The sequence below is a fragment of the Desmodus rotundus genome, chromosome 6, assembly GCF_022682495.2.
Source record: "Desmodus rotundus isolate HL8 chromosome 6, HLdesRot8A.1, whole genome shotgun sequence".
NCBI classification, from domain to species: domain Eukaryota; kingdom Metazoa; phylum Chordata; class Mammalia; order Chiroptera; family Phyllostomidae; genus Desmodus; species Desmodus rotundus.
In genome coordinates this window covers 53,163,090-53,180,710 of record NC_071392.1, presented here as the reverse complement: position 1 = coordinate 53,180,710, position 17,621 = coordinate 53,163,090, and the positions used below count along the sequence as shown (strand labels likewise).

General features: G+C 36.0%; 1 protein-coding gene across 15 annotated transcripts in view; it reads right to left on the bottom strand.

Moving 5' to 3' along the window:
- SUGCT (succinyl-CoA:glutarate-CoA transferase) overlaps window positions 1-17,621 on the bottom strand; it is a 1,028,943-nt gene that overhangs the window by 868,906 nt on the left and 142,416 nt on the right. For all 15 annotated transcript variants that reach the window (XR_006655097.3, XR_011651317.1, XM_045193162.2 and 12 more), the window contains exon 7: window positions 14,334-14,425. Coding sequence is in view for 13 of the 15 variants with exons in the window: in XM_045193162.2 (XP_045049097.1) it covers window positions 14,334-14,425 (92 nt within the window). In the remaining 2 variants the exon portion in view is untranslated. The remainder of the gene's footprint in view (window positions 1-14,333; window positions 14,426-17,621) is intronic.

The following is a 17,621-nucleotide window of genomic DNA, read 5'->3' as shown; positions in this document are numbered from 1 at the left end:
CACCAAGGGTTAAAGATAAAGACAGAATCTTACAAACAGCAAGAGAAAAGCAGAAAGTTATCTACAAAGGCACTCCCATAAATTGTCAATTAATTTCTCAAGAGAAACTGCAGGCAAGAAGGGGATGGCAGGAAATATTCAGAGTAATGAAAAGCAAGGATCTACAACCTAGATTACTCTACTCAGCGAAGCTATCATTTAAAATGGAAGAGTAGATAAAGTGTTTCCCAGACAAACTACAGCTAAAGGAATTCATCAACAAGCCATTATTAAAGGGAGTTATTTAACAAATAGAAGAAGATCAAATCTATGAATGTTAAAATAATCACCAACTCACAACTATCAACAACTAAATCTAAAAAATAAAAATAAAACAAAGCAAACAAGCAGAACAAAATCAGAATCACATGAATGTGATCATTTGGAGGATTATCTTCAGGAGGGGAAAAAGAAGGAAATAGTGCAGGGATCAAGATGCATAATTGGTAAGAACAAAATAGAAAGGGGGATGTTAAAAACACTATAGGTAAGGGAAATCCAAAAAAAGTTACACACACGACCCACGGACATGAAATAAAGAGGGGTCATTGCTGGAGGGAAGGGGTATACAGGATGGAGAGGGGCAAAGGAAAAAATTGGGACAACTATAACAGCATAATCAATAAAATATACTTAAAAAATAAAACAGGGGAAAAATTAAACAAATTCAAGAACATTGAAATCACACCAAGCATGTGCTCAGATCACAATGGATTGAAACTAGAAACCAACCTCAAGGAAAAAACTCAAAAACAGTCATATAATGGAGACTGAAAAACATGTTATTAAATAATGAATGGGCCAACAATGAGATCAAGGAAGAAATCAAAAAGTATCTGAAAACAAATAAAAATGACACAGCAAAGGCAGTACTGAGAGGGAAGTTCATAGCAATACAGGCCTACGTATAAAAGATAGAGAAATCTCAAATAAAGAACCTAAACCTACATCTTAAAAAACAGGAGGAACAGCAATATACAAAGCCCAGAGCAAGTAGAAGAAAGGAAATAATCCAGATCAGGCCACAATTAAATGACAGAGAGAGTAAAAGAACAATTCAAAGGATCAATAAACCCAGGAGCTGGTTCTTTGAAAAGATAAACAAAATCGACAAGCCTTTAACCAAATACATCAAGGAAAAAAGAAAGAGGACCCAAATAAATAAAATCAAAAATGAAAGAGAAGTTACAACCAATAATACAGAAATAAAAAGGTTTGTAAGAAATTACTATGAACAACTATATGACAAGAAATTGCCAAAACTGAATCAAGAAGAAGCAGAAAGCCATAATGGACCTATAAGAACAAGTAAAATTGAAGTAGTAATCAAGAAACTGCTGGCACATAAAAGCCCTGAACTGGACAGCTTCACAGGTAAATTTTACCAAATGTTTAAGAAAGAGCGAACTCCTATCCTTCTCAAACTGTTCTAAAAAATTCATGAAGAGGGAAAACTCCCAAACTCTTTTTACGAGGCCAATATCATCCAAATTCCAAACCCAGGCAAAGATACAAGAAAAGAAAACTACAGGCCAATATCGCTGATGAATATAGATTCTAAAATCCTCAACAAAATACTGGCAATCTGCACTCAGAAATACATTAAAAAGATCATATGTCAAGATCCAGTGGGATTCATCCCAGGTATTCAAGGATGGTAGAATATTAAAAAAATCAGTAAGTATAATATGCCACATGAAAACAATAAAGGACAAAAGCCACATGATCATGTTGATAGATGCTGCAATAATATTTGATAAAATACAGCACCCATTTATGATAAAAAAAAAAAACACTCAGCAAAGTGGGAATAAAGGGAGTACACCTCAACGTAATGAAAGCCATCTACAGGAAACTTACAGCCAACATTATAGTCAATGGACAAAAGCTAAAAGCTTTCCTCTTAATTAAGATCAGAAACAAGACAAGGGGTCCGCTCTCACCACTCTTATTCAACATAGTACTGGAAGTTCTAGCAACAGCAACCTAACAAGAAAAATAAATAAAAGACAACCAAATTGAAAGGAGAAGTAAAATTGTCATTATTCGCACATGACATTATAGTGTATCTATGTCAATGATAGAAAACCCTACAGGCTCCACCAAAAAAAATACTTGACCTAGTAAGTTAATTTGGCAAAATAACAAGATACAAAGTCAATATTCAGAAATATTTGGCATTCTTGTATATCAATTATAAAATACCAGACAGAGAAACTAGGAAAAATATCCCATTTACTAAGCAAAAAGAAAAATAAAGTACCTAGCAATAAATTTACCAAAGGAGGTAAAAGACTTGAACTCGGAAAACTACAGAACACTGACGAAAGAAATTAAGGAACATACAAATAAATGGAAGCATATATAGTGTCCATGGATTGGAAGAAATAACATCACTAAAATGTTGGTTTTACAAGTCCACTGTAATCAGAACAGTCTGGTACCAGCATAAAAACCGACATACAGGTGAATGGAACAAAATAGGGAACCCAGAAATAAACCCAAGTCTCTACAGTCAATTAATATTTGACAAAGGAGGCATGAGCACACAATGGAGTAAAGATAGCCTCTTCATAAGACAGTGTTGAGAGAACTGGACTGTTACATGCAAAAAAATGAAACTAGCCCACCACCTTACACCATACACAGGAATAAATTCAAAATGGATAAAAAACTTAAATATAAGGTGTGACATCAGAAAAGTCCTAGAAGAAAACATAGCCAGGAAAACTTCAGATGTCACATAGCAATATTTGGAGGAATATGTTCCTAGCTGAAGGAAAATAAAAGGAAAAATAAAGAAATAGGACCACATCACACTTAAAAGCTTCTGCATTGCTAAAGAAAATGAAAAGGGAACCAACTCTACGGGAGAACATATTTACCAATGGTACATTGGACAAGAGTTGGCTTTCCAAAAAAATATAAAGAAGTCATATGACTCAACATCAGAAGACAAAAAATCCAATTTAAAAAATGGGCAAAAATCTGAATAGACACTTCTCCAAGAAGGGCATATAGATGGCCCACAGACATATGAAAAGATGCTCAACATCAAGAGCTATCAGAGAGATGCAAATTAAACCACAATGAGATATCACCTCATACCTGTCAGAATGGCCATCATTAATAAATCGACAAAGAACAAGCTCTGGTGAGATTTTGAAGAAAAGAGAACCCTAGTGCACCGTTGGTGGGATTGCAGACTACTACAGCCACTAAGGAACACAGTATGGAATCCCCTTAAAATATAAAAATGGAACTTCCTTTTGATCCAGTGATTCTGTTGCTGGGAATATACCCTAAGAATCCCAAACCACCAATTCAGAAGGACCTATGCAAACCAATGTTCATAGGAGCACTATTCACAATAGCCAAGTGCCGGAAACAGCCTAAGTGCCCATGAGTAAATGAGCAGATCAGAAAACTGTGGTACACTAGGTGAGACAACAAAACCTGGAGTGCTGAAAAGACCAGAGTTAGACTGTGTTGTACCCATAAACGTCAGCTCAAGACCAGTGAGCACAAGAGATTAAGGAGACAGCACCACTGAATCCCATTTGCATTCTACCATAGAAGTTCATACCATAAACCCAGGGAGTCAGAATAGATCAATTTAAGAAGCAGAGGCTAACAAGAAGAGTCTCACAAACAATGGGAAGAAAAAGAAACAATCCCCAAATGAAAGGAAAGGAGGAAGCCTCAGAAGGAATGCTAACTGAAATAGAGGCAAGTCAAATATCAGATACTGAGTTCAAAGCAATGGTTATCAGGAAGCTCACTGAGCTCACAGAGAACTACCAGAAACTACAGGGAAACTACAATGAACTGACTGCAAACCATATCAACATGAAAAAGGAAATAGAAACTATCAACAAGAGCCAAGAGGAAATGAAGAATACAATTTCTGAATTGAAGAACACAGTAGAAGGAATCAAAAGCAGACTTGATGAAGCAGAGGATCAGATCAACGAGCTGGAGGACAAAGTAGAAAAAAACACCCAGAAAGAGCAAGAAAAGGAAAAGAGGCTCAGAAAGAATGAAGAGGGATTCAGGGAAATGCAGGACAACATGAAAAGTAACAATATCCGTATAATAGGCATACCAGAAGGAGAAGAAGAGCAAGGGATAGAAAACCTGTTTGAAAAAGAAATGAGGGAAAATTTCCCTAATCTGATGAGAGAAAAAGTCACACAACACCAGGAATCAAAGAGAGCCCCACGCAAGAGGACCCCAAAGAGGCCCACTGCAAGACACATCATAATTAAAATGGCAAAATTCCAAGAAGAAGAAACAACCTTAAAGGCAGCAAAGGAAAAAAGGAAGTAACATACAAGGGACTCCAATAAGGTTAGGAACTGACTTCTCAATGGAAACTCTCCAAGCCAGAAGACAATGGCAAAAAATATTACAAGTAGTGAGACCCAGAGGCCTGCAACCAAGACTACTTTACAAAGCAAAGCTCTCAATCAAGATAGAAGGCCAAATAAAGAGTTTCCCAGAAAAGAGAAGTCTAAAAGAACACACTTCCACCAAACCAGCTCTGCAAGAGATGCTAAAGGGACTGCTTTAAGGAAAGGAAGGAAAAGAGAAAGAGAGAGGAACACAGGCAGGAAAAAAATGGCAATGAATAACTACCTATCGATAATAACCAAAAACGTAAATGGATTAAACGCTCCAATCAAAAGACGTAGAATAGCTGAATGGATAAGAAAACATGACCCACACATATGCTGCCTACAAGAGACCCATCTCAGGACAAAAGATCCACACAGACTGAAAGTGAAGGGCTAGAAATAAATTTTCCAAGCAAACGGACAGGAAAAAAAAGCAGGGGTAGCAATACTCATATCAGACAAAATAGACTTCAAAAGAAGGGCCATAAAGAGGGACCCAGAAGGTAACCTCATAATACTCAAAGGAGGAATCCACCAAGAAGACATAAGCATTGTAAATATATATGCACCCAACACAGGAGCACCCAAATACATAAAGAAAATCTTGGAGGACTTCAAGAAAGATATTGACAGCAACACAATAATAATAGGGGACTTTAAAACCCCACTGTCATAAATGGACAGGTCTTCCAAACAAAATATCAAGAAGGATATTGTTTCACTTAACAATACCCTAGGTGAAATGGACTTAACTGATATATACAGAGCTTTTCATCACAAAGAAGCAAAATACACATTCTTTTCAAGTATACATGGAACATTTTCAAAGATAGACCATGTGATAGGACACAAAGCAAGCCTAAACAAATTCAAGAAAATTGAAATCATATCAAGCATTTTCTCTGACCACAAGGGACAGAAACTAGAAACCAACCCCAAAGGAAAAATCCTAAAACACTCAAAAGTCCTGGACCAGATGGTTTCACAGGAGAATTCTACAAAGCATTTAAGGAAGAGCTAACCCCTATCCTTCACAGACTATTTGTAAAAATCCATACTGATGGAAGATTCCCAAACTCTTTTTGTGAAGCCAGCATCATCCTAACCCCAAAACCAGATAAAGACACAATGAAGAAAGAAAACTTCAGGCCTATATCGCTGATGAACATAGACGCTAAAATCCTCAACAAAATATTGGCAAACCGCATCCAGCAATACATTAAACAGATCATACACCATGACCAAGTGGGATGCAAGGATGGTACAATATTCGCAAATCAATAAACATAATACATCACATAAACAAAAGCAAAGACAAAACTCACACGATCATATCAAAAGATGCAGAAAAAGCATTTGATAAGATACAGCACCCATTTATGATAAAAACACTCAGTGAAGTGGGAATAGTGGGAGCATTGCTCACATAATAAAGGCCATATATGAGAAACCTACAGCCAAAATCATACTCAATGTACAAAAACCTAGAGCTTTCCCACTAAGATCAGGAACAAGACAAGGATGCCCTCTCTCACTGCTCCTATTCAACATAGTATTGGCAAGCCTAGCCACAGCAATCAGACAAGAAAAAGAAATAAAAGGCATCCAAATTGGAAAGGAGGAAATGAAACTGCCACTGTGTGCAGATAACATGATAGTGTACATGGAAAATCCTATACACTCCACCAAAAAATTACTTGACCTAATAAATAAATTTGGCAAAACAGCTGGATACAAAGTCAATACTCAGAAATCAAAGGCATTTCTGTATACCAACAACGAAACTGCAGAAACAGATATCAGGAAAAAAATCCCATTTGATATAGCAACAAGAAAAATAAAGTACCTAGGAATCAACCTAACCAAGGAAGTAAAAGACCAGTACTCAGAAAACTACACAACACTGAAGAAAGAAATTAAGGAAGACACAAACAAATGGAAGCATGTACCATGCTCATGGATTGGGAGAATTCACATCATCAAAATGGCCATACTACCCAAAGCAATTTATAGATTCAATGCAATCCCTATTAGACTACCCAGGACATATTTCACAGATATAGGACAAACATTTCAGAAATTTATATGGAACCATAAAAGACCCTGAATAGCTCCAGCAATTTTGATAAAGAAGAACAAAGCAGGAGGGATCACAATACCTGATATCAAACTGTATTACAAGGCCACTGTAATCAAAACAGCCTGGTACTGGCATAAAAACAGGCACATAGACCAATGGAACAGAACAGAGAGCCCAGAAATAAACCCAAGTCTTTACAGTCAATTAATATTTGACAAAGGAGGCAGGAGCATAAAATGGAGCAAAAACAGCCTCTTTAACAGATGGTGTTGGGAGATCTGGAGAGCTACATGCAAAAAAATGAAACTCGATCACCAACTTACGCCATACACAAAAATAAACTCAAGATGATAAAAGACTTAAATGTAAGTCGTAACACCATAATAGTCCTAGAGGAAAACAATGGCAGGAAAATCTCAGACATTCCACGCAGCAACATCCTCACAGACACATCCCCTAAAGCAAGGGACATAAAGGAAAGAAGAAACAAATGGGACCTCATCAAAATAAAAAGCTTCTGCATGGCTAAAGAAAACAGCACTAAATTACAAAGAGATCCAACAGTATGGGAAAACATATTTGCCAATGATACCTCAGACAAGGGCTTGATCTTCAAAATATATAAAGAACTCACACGACTCCACTCCGGGAAGACAAACAAACCAATTAAAAAATGGGCAAAGGACTTGAACAGACACTTCTCCAAGGAAGACATACAGAGGGCCCAGAGACATATGAAAAGATGCTCAGCATCACTAGCCATCAGAGAGATGCAAATTAAAACCATAATGAGGTACCATCTCACACCAGTCAGAGCGCCCAACATAAACAAATCCACAAACAAATGTTGGAGAGGATGAGGAGAAAAGGGCAACCTAGTGCACTGTTGGTGGGAATGCAGACTGGTGAGGCCACTGTGGAAAACAGTATGGAATTTCCTCAGAAAACTAAAAATGGAACTGCCCTTTGACCCAGCAATTCCTGTGCTGGGATTATACCCCAAGAACCCTGAAACACCAATTCAAAAGAACCTGTGCACCCCAATGTTCACAGCAGCACAATTTACAATAGCCAAGTACTGGAAGCAACCTAAGTGCCCATCAGCAAATGAGTGGACCCAAAAACTATGGTATATCTACACGATGGAATTCTATGCAGCAGAGAGAAAGAAGGAGCTTATACCCTTTGCAACAGCATGGATGGAACTGGAGAGCATTATGCTAAGTGAAACAAGCCAGATGGTGAGGGACAAATACCATATGATCTCACCATTAACTGAAACATAATAAATAGAAGAAAAAAGGAAACAAAATATACCCAGAGACATTGAAGTTATGAACAATCTAACAATGGGCTGGGGGGAGTGGGGAGGGGACAGTGAGGAGAGGGGATTACAGGAACTACTATAAAGGACACATGGACAAAATCAAGGGGGAAGGTTGATGTGGGGGAGGGAGGGGGGTTCAGCTAGGGTGGGGTGGAGGGATGGGGAGAAAAGGCACACAACTGTAATTAAATAACAATACAAAATTAAAATTAAAAAAAAACTGTGGCACACTTATACAATGGAATATCATGCAGCAGAAGGAAAGAAGGAACTCCTGCCTTTTGTGACCACATGGATATACCTGGAGAATATTATCCTAAGTGCAATAAGCCAGTCAATGAAAAACAAACACCATATCATCTCATGTATAAGTTGAATAAAACAAACAAAATAAACCAAAGTACTAAATAGAATCACAGGCATGGAGCAGAACCAAAGTGACCAGGGTGGAGATAGGCAAGGGACAATCATGGAAATAAAGGGAAGGGACTAGAAAAAGAACATGTATGAATGACCCATGGACATATACAACAGCATGGGAATTGACTGTGGGAGCGAGGGATGGGATGGGCTGAGGAAGCCAAAGGGGTAAAAATTGAGACAACCGTAATAGAATAATTAAAAAATTATTTTATAAGAAAAGGAAAGGAAAAACAAAAGAAATGAACACCCAGTCAGATTAAGAAGAATAAAGAATAAAAAAATGAGGATAGTTTAAGGGACTTTTAAAACAATATGAAGCGTAACAGCATCTGCATCACAGATATACCACAAGAAGATAAGAGACAGCAAAGGATCAAGAACCGTTAGTTGGTACTTATTTCATCATTATTTTTTTCCTAACCTGGTGAAGGAAAAAGACAAACAAGTCCAGTCAATACACACAGAGGCTCCCAAACAAGATGGACCCAAAGAGGCCCACACAATGACACATCAAAATTAAATTGGCAAAGCTTAAAGACAAGAAGAGAAATGTAAATTCAAAGGAGAAAGGCAGTAGTTACCTAATGGGAGCTCCCATTAATACTCTAATATTAGAGTATTAGAGTCATCTTATTACTCTATAGAAACATGGCAATAGTTCAGGGTAAAGAAATAAGATGAGAACCTCAATCAAGAACAGAGAAGAGGGGATAGGTGCACTCAAGAGATAACTTAGAAATTTAAATTCTTAGACCTTGATTGCTGATTGGATAGAATAGAGATTAAAAATGAAATTAAATTGGGAAAACAATTAACATAACAAGGTAATATTTTGAATGTATGAACTACTGTAAGCATGACTTACAGATATAATTAGTAGGAAAAATATCTTTAAAAGTACAAAATACATCATGGAGAACAAAAAAATGGTATATTCAAATCAAACGAGGATATTAGTGCACAAGAACACAGTCACCACAGTCACTGCCTTCACATTTCATGGGCACAGACTCTTGAATTATACAGTACATGAACCTTCTATTCTAAACACACTCTACTTATTACTAACTGAAGCTAAAACTACGCTTCTAAAAACATTCACATAATTAATTTTCACTGAGTAGTATTTCCCTTATCTGAAGGAAATTCCACTTTAATGGCCAAAACATTGAACTCAGAGCTGTAGACTGTAGTCCTAAGTGCATTCACTTTATCACCTATAAATAGGCATTTAAAATAAGACTACAGCATGGAGCCCTAGCCAGGTAGCTTAGTTGATTGGAGCATCATCCAGACGTACCAAGGTTGCACATTTGATCTTGTATGTATGTGCTCTTGGCACATACAAGAAGCAACCAATGAATACAGGAATATGTAGAACAACAAATCGATCTATCTCTCTCTCATTGATTAATTCACTAATCAATGAATTAATAAATAAATAAACAAATTTAAAAAAATGACCACAGCACAGTTTTTCACATAATTCAGGTGATGCTTCTACCATCAGTTTACAACTTTATAACTACCTTTTAAAAAATATTTTCCCCTATTTTACAAAGGGGAAAATTGAAGTCAGACAACTTATGTAATGTTATACTGAATTACAAAATGAAGCTCAAAAGGGTTTTGTGATTCCCAAGACCATTCAATGAAAGGATTAAATAAGTCATCAATGAAGATGCTAAAACTGCTCAAGATAATGACAGGAACTGGACTTAAGAAAACCATGAGGGTTAAACTTCCCAGATAATATAGCCCAGGAGAGACAAGCCCGAGATGATTGAAGCTATGAGTAAGAAACGGGGCTTTTATGCACAGATTTCGGAAGTGGACTGAGAGTTGCCATAAGGTTATAGAACCATAGGTTAGATGTAGGAATGGAGAGCGGTAAGCCTGTGACACTGTCTCTGCCCTAGAGTTTGTAGAAGATATAATAACCAATAAGCATCCTCCAAATGAGAGGAATTTGAAGAAAGTAAATATTGTCCATGCACAATCTGGATATTTCAAAACAAAGATCCCAATCTATACTCCATTTCTATATTGGTATTGATGTATATTTACATGTCCTTTTTTTGTACTACAACATTTTAGTAAATCATATTAACTTCAGTCTTTCCTCCCGGTTTTAGTAAAAAAAAAAAAAAAAAAGGAATATTTTTAGACATTTCTTTGGATTGTTTCCAATTTGTTGACATTTCTCTGGCATTTTTGGTGTTTATAAACCATCTCAGTATACAGTTCCACCTTGCTCACCAATGTGTAACAAAAGTGGACTCAGCTCAAAATGATATTGACAATATCAAAAGAATCAACTTAAAAAATAACTTAGTTAATGCCCTGCCTGGTGTGGCCCAGTTGATTGAAAAAATAACTTAGTTAAGTAAAACGCTAAATAAAAATAATTTCTTCTAATTCTGATGGTATTAAATGGACAGTTTAGAAAAATTATAACAATAAAAGCCTCTATAGCAAGGACTACTAACCATTAAGAATCCTCATTCCCTACGAGAACATATTTGTCCATGATACATCTGATAAGAGGTTCCTATCCAAAATTTATAAAGAACTGAGACAACTCAACATCAAAAAAAAAAATCCAATTAAAAAATGAGCAGAGGACCTGAATAGACACTTCTTAAAAGAGAACATACAGATGGCCAATAGACTTATGAAAAGATGCTCAATGTCACTAATCATCAGAGAAATGCAAATTAAAACCAATATGAGATATCATCTCACACCTGTCAGAATGGCTATCATCAATAAATCCAGAAATAGCAAGTGTTGGTGCAGATGTGGAGAGAAGGGAACACTTGTGCACTGTAGGTGGAAAATCAGATTGGTGTATCTACTATGAAAAACATTATTAAGGGTCCTTAAAAAATTAAAAATGGAACTGCCTAATGACACAATGATTCATTCCTGGTTATATATCTGAAGAAACCCAGAACACAAATTTGAAAGAATATGTGCACCACTATGTTCACTGCAACATTATTTACAATAGCCAAGATATGAAAGCAATCCAAGTGCCCATCATGAGTGAATAAAAAAAGCTGTGGCAAATATATTCAATGGAATATTACTCAGTCATTAAAAAGAATGAAATCTTACCATTTGTGGTAGCATAGATGCACTTGGAGGGTATTATGCTAAGTGATATAAGCCAGTCAGAGAAAGACAAATATCATATTATTTCACTTATATGTGAACTCTAAAGAAAGAACAAAATAAATGAATAAACAAAAAAGAAACATTCATAGATAAAAAGAACAAAATGATGGTTGACAGATGGGAGGGAGTTAGGAGACTAGGTAAAAAAGTTGATGGTATTAAGAAGTAGAATTGGTAGTTCCAAAATAGCGACAAGGATATAAAGTATAGCATAGGGAATATAGTCAATAATGTTGTAATAACTAGGTATGATTCCAGGTGGGTAGTAAACTTAGGGAGGGATCACTTCATAAATTACACATATATAAATGTCTAACCACTATGCTGTACACTTGAAACCAATATAAAATAATAATGAATGTCAATTGAACTGAAAAATAATTTTAGAAAAATAAACAGAAAACAGCATTTATAGTAAAAATGCAAGCCATAGATTGGGAGAAAATGTTAGCATTGCATATGTATGACATATATTTAGGTTATAGAGAGAAATCAATGAGAAAAAGACTAACATTCCAATTATATTTTAAAAATTAAAAAGAGTCAAACATATAGTTGAAAAAAGATATTCACAATGGCCACTATGCAAATAAGAACATGCACATTATTACTCACCAACGTAATGTAAGTTTAAATCACAATGAAATACTACTACAAACAAACCAAAATGACTAAAATTAAAAAGACTAGCATTGTCAAGAGTCAGTGAAGATAATTAAAACACCCACACATTGCTGGTAGAGTATAAACTGATGCCCTTTTGAAAAATTGGAAGTGTGCTAAAGCTAAATGGGCATCTAACCTGTGACTCATCTGCTCCACTCAAGAGAAATGAGTGTCTATGTCCAACAAAAGTCATTCAAAAAAATGTTCATAGGTGTTTTGTTCATAAAGACAAAAACTGGAAATAGCTCAAATGTTGATTAACAGAATCATGGATAAATTGTGATATATTCATACAATGGAACAATATAGAGCAATTGAACACACCACTGACATGCACAATAATTGAATGAATCTCAAAAACACTGTGTTGAGTAAAAGAAGTCACACATAAACATGAATATACTATAGCCCCAACTGGTGCAGCTCATTTGGTTGGGTACCATTTTGAAAAGCAAAGGGTCACCAGTTCTATTCCTGATCAGGGCACATGCCTAGATTGTGGGTTCAGTCCCCAGTCGAGGAGCATAGGAGAGGCAGCCGATTGATGTTTCTCTCTCATATCAATGTCTCTCTCCCTCCCTTTCTCCCTCCCTTCTCCTCTCTCTAAAAATAAACAAAATCTTCTTTTAAAAAGTACATATTATAAAATCCTATTTATAGAAGTTCAGCAGTAGGAAAAACTAGTCTATAGCAGTAGAAGTCAAAATAATATAAAACAGTAGTTATTTCTAACAGGAGATGGTATTGCTGGGGAAAGGGTATAAAGGAACTTTTTGGGGTGATGGAAATATGTTATGTCTCCAACCAGTGATGTTTATCCAGGTGTACATATTTGTAAAACATCATTGAACCATACCTGTAAGATTTTTCACTTTATTGCATGTAAATTATACCTCACTTTTATGGGATTTAAAAAATTGAGAAAGTATACTCCCAACTGTGTTTTTTAAAAGATGAGAGGCTATTTTAGGTAGCCAGTAAACACAGTTATATGTATATATTATAGCACCCTGTACTCTTTCTCAAAGCTCTTTTTATTTGAATTCAATGTTTACTTCCTATTAATGCTTGTTTGCCCCACTTAAGGACCATGCCTGCCCCATTGTCTGCTTAATCCCCAATACCTGTCACATTTCTAAGCACACAGAAAGAACATGTGCAATAACCATTCATTCAGTCAATGAATTAAGAAGTGGGAGATATATCCATTCTCCATTCTCTCAAGAGACAGAAAGAAAAACAGTGCCACTGAATATTTTCAGGAAAGGCCACATATATTTTTTTCTAAGACTTGTGAAAATAAACAGAAAAAGAGAGAACAAAAGAACTTATATTTCAAGTCACTAAAATCACCATGCCTACTTTAAAATTAACAGAAGGAAATAAAGACTGATAGAAAGAAAACTTGAAGTCACTCTGCCTACTTATTCTAACACTGCAGCAATATTTCCTGAAGAATTAACTGAAGAAAGTGATTGAGGGAAGAAATACCCACTGCAAAGAGTTTTTTAAACTGCCAACCTCATTTGTTTTAGAAATGGGTGTCTTGTAGTATTTTTATTTACTACACTTTCACACACACTTTTTTTTTAACTTTATGTAATTACTTTCTTATTGTTTTCCCCAAGTGTGCATTTTCTAAGAGTCTGGTCTAACCAAGTATATTTTGGCCACCTATGTAATTTTCAGGAACTTCCCAATCTATCACCAATGGAAAGAGATTATTATAAAATCAAATAATTCTCTCACTGTCAGAATCTAATGCATATAACAATCAGACACAACTATACATGAAACATTAGTAATAAATTTTAAAACACATAATCACCTATATTATTCCACAGAGAAAAAAGAAACCAGTATGTACACACACCAAATGAAGGCACTCTGGTAGAAATGGACATCTATGAACTAGTCTAGGCAGCCATTCTACTTCACAGAAGCAAAATTCCTAAATCACATGACAATGCTTATGTTAAGTTTGAATAACATAAGACATATAGAAAATGTGTTTACCACTCTATCGCTTCTTGTTAAATAGTGTTATATTCTATGAGGCCATATTGACATTTAGGCCACATTGACATTTTTAATAAGTAATTCACTTTCCCTAGATTCTTTCTAAAATTAACTCAACCTTAAGCCTAGTTAATAAAGATGAAAATCCCTTTGGAATACCTAGTGGAAAAAAATTATGAGAAGTCTAAATAAGGATGCCTACCTCAGGCCCTGTGATGTGCATCATACCAGAAACAGCGGAGGCCACAGCATCATAACCAGCTCTCTGAGACAGTGGACCTGTCTGACCATATCCTAAAACAATGAGAAGAGACATATTCAGCACCGTGCAAGGAGAGTAGCAGTACAATAGTGTGTTAAAAACCATTTATATTCAAAAATCGTAACAGTATTGTTACCTTTACAATCTATACTATCCCTTGGAGGAGGCAGTAAAAATTAATTATGGTGTTATACCCCAGAATGTTGCAAACTGGTGGCTCATGGGACAGATACCTGCATGAATGTTTTATCTGAACTGAAGAGTGTTTTGAAATGTTTTTATTTAGTTTATAACATTTAAAAATCTGAAGAGAGCATAGAAATGAAAATTTCTTACATTTCTTGAAAAATCAGAAAGTAAGTTAAAAATTAGGCCCACATTCTCACATGGCAATGATCAGAGTTAACAAACAGCTCTTCCCTTTACACAAGGCATAAATTCTCCAATTTGCCAGTCTTTACCATTCACTCCTTTATGCCTCAGCCTATTTCACTCATTTAACTTAACTTCCATTCTCCGATACATATTTACTCTTCTTTTTCTGTATAAAACAATGTACAAAGTAAAATGAAACAGTGTCTCCCTAGGTTCTATTTGCACATCATCTCAACTATACAAAAAATATATAAACAATGATTAAAACTTTGAACATGAATAAAATGACTACATCCTTTAACAGTGCTTTTTAGATTACAAAGACACACTAAAGGTATCACTTTTTTTGCCATCAGCAAAAATCAAGTGAAAACAAATATTTTTTCTGGTCTCTCAGTCCTGGTGCTGACTGTTGAATAATAAAGGTTATATCAGGAGCTACGTGAATTTGTTTCCAAACCCCATGTGTCAATTAGAGAGTAGCCAAATGAAAAGCTTTCCATATCCATTAACTATTGGGTGAAATTCCCTCATACTGAGATTTATAAAGATCAGGAAAAGAAGTGTCTCAAGGTCTTTGCTTGCTTCTCTAGCTACCTGAAATACTCTCCCTCTATTTTATTTCATATATGCATATAACTGACTCCCTTGCATCCTCCAAGTCAGCACTCAAATGATTTCTTCCCAGAAGGACCTTCCCTAAAGAACTTTTATAAAAGAGCACTCTCACTCCTCACTCTTAATCACCTTCATCTGATTGTCTTCATAGCCCTTACCACTGTAAGATATATAATACACTTCTTATTGATTTATTTTGTCTGCTCCCTACTAAAATGTATATTCCCAGGATTTCTTTTCTATTCAGTTCACTGTTGAAATTCCCAGCATCTAGAATAGAATCCAATAACATTTATTGCATGAATATAATCATTATACAAAAATAATTATTTAAAAAAAACAAATAATTCACAAAAAGTAAATTAATAAAGAAACCAAAGAGGGTTTTTTCTATTTTGTTTTGTTATTGACCAAAATGGCAACATAGAAGACCATTTTATTCTTCTCATGGACACATCGAATATAGAGCTATGCATGGAACTTTTGTCTGAGAAAAATCCATAAATTAGTTGAATAATTCCTGCATATTAGGAAAGAGGAAATACCCACATCAAAACTGGCAGGAAAGAAAGAGACAAACTCCTGTCATAAATCTCACTCCAGGCACAGTGCCATACAATTAGGTGGGAATCCCAAACTCCCAGCTTCTCCCTGAAAACTGAAGGGTTTCAACAGCACAGTTAATGCCCCACTTTTTAAAGTTCCCACCTGAGGGATGGGATCCAAAAACAAGTATTTCTGAAGGCAAGTAACATTAGGTTCCACAGAACTATAGCAAAGAAATTGTTGGCACTGTAATACTAACCACAGCATAAGGAGTAGGCAAAAACCATCTATCACACAGTCTTTCCCTGGAAAGAACTTAACTGCATACTTTACAGGATACTACCTGAGGGTCCAGACACTAATGATCACATTTCTAGGGGCTGACTGTGATCCTACCTGGAACTCAAAACAACCAGTGGGCACATCACCAACCTTCTCCCTCCAGCTAATATACAATAACAGGTCACCAGCATCTATCTGCAAGGACTTTCTTCACATGCCTAAAGATCTAACTTTTACAGCTACTGCCTGAGGGATGGGCCCCTGGATCACCTGGCTATGAATGCCAACCAGGATTTCATGAATCCCACAGGACACACAAGCAGTTTTTTTAAACAGGCTAAGGAGTCTGCACCCACAGCTATATACCCTGGTTCAGTGCAGAGGGAGTGGGCAGTTGCTAGCTTTCCCAGTTGTTGCCTGAGTTGTTGCCCATCTTCTAATCAGCCTGCATCTAGGTGCTGACAGCAATCACTCACTTAGGGACACTGATGGGTCTTCTCACACCCTCAACTACTGAGAAGCAGGAGTTGGATGACAAAGATTTCAGAGGCAATCAGGAGCTCAGGCTGGGCTGATTGACAAGATTCATCTCCTAACATCAGTCAGTAAAGACTAAAGAAGGGCTCTGTTAGTTAATGTGCAAAAAAAATCAACACAGGAAGTCAAGGAAAATGAACAAACAAGACAATATGCTCTAAATAAAAAAACAAGATAAATCTCCAGAAACTGATAGTGAAATGGTAACAAATGATTTACACGATAGTTAAAAATAATGCTCATAAAAGGGTCAACAATGCCAGGAAATACTTGAACAAACTGAGAATTTCAACAGATAGAAAATACTAAAAAGTACCAAAGAAAAAGCACAGAGGTGAAACATAAAATAACTGAACTGAAAAATTTAAAAGAGGAGTTCAACAGCACCATAGATCAAGTGGAACAAAAAATCAGCAAATTAGAAAACAGGGCAGTAGAATCCAACCAGAGAAGAAAAATAGAAAATAACAACAAAAAAAAACCCCCTGAAAAACAGTGGAGATAGCATAAGGCACTTATAGGACATTAAATGAAATAATATATCCCCTATAGGGGTCCCAGAAGAAGAAGAGTAACAAAAGGGCAAAAGCTTTTAGTAAGAAATGGCTGAAAAGTTCCCTAACCTGAGATGGGGCAGGGGCATCAAGGGACAGACATCCAGATCTAGGCAACCCAAAGAGTACCAAATACGATGAATCTAAAAAGATTTGCACATGAGATTTATAATTAAATTTTCAAAAGTTAAAGTCTAAGAAAGAACCTTCAAACAAGCATGAGAGAGAAGACGATGGCAATGTAGGTGACAGCTGTGTCCGCATTCTCATGCAACCAACTGGGACACTTAACCAATCTTTCGAAAAAACACAGTGA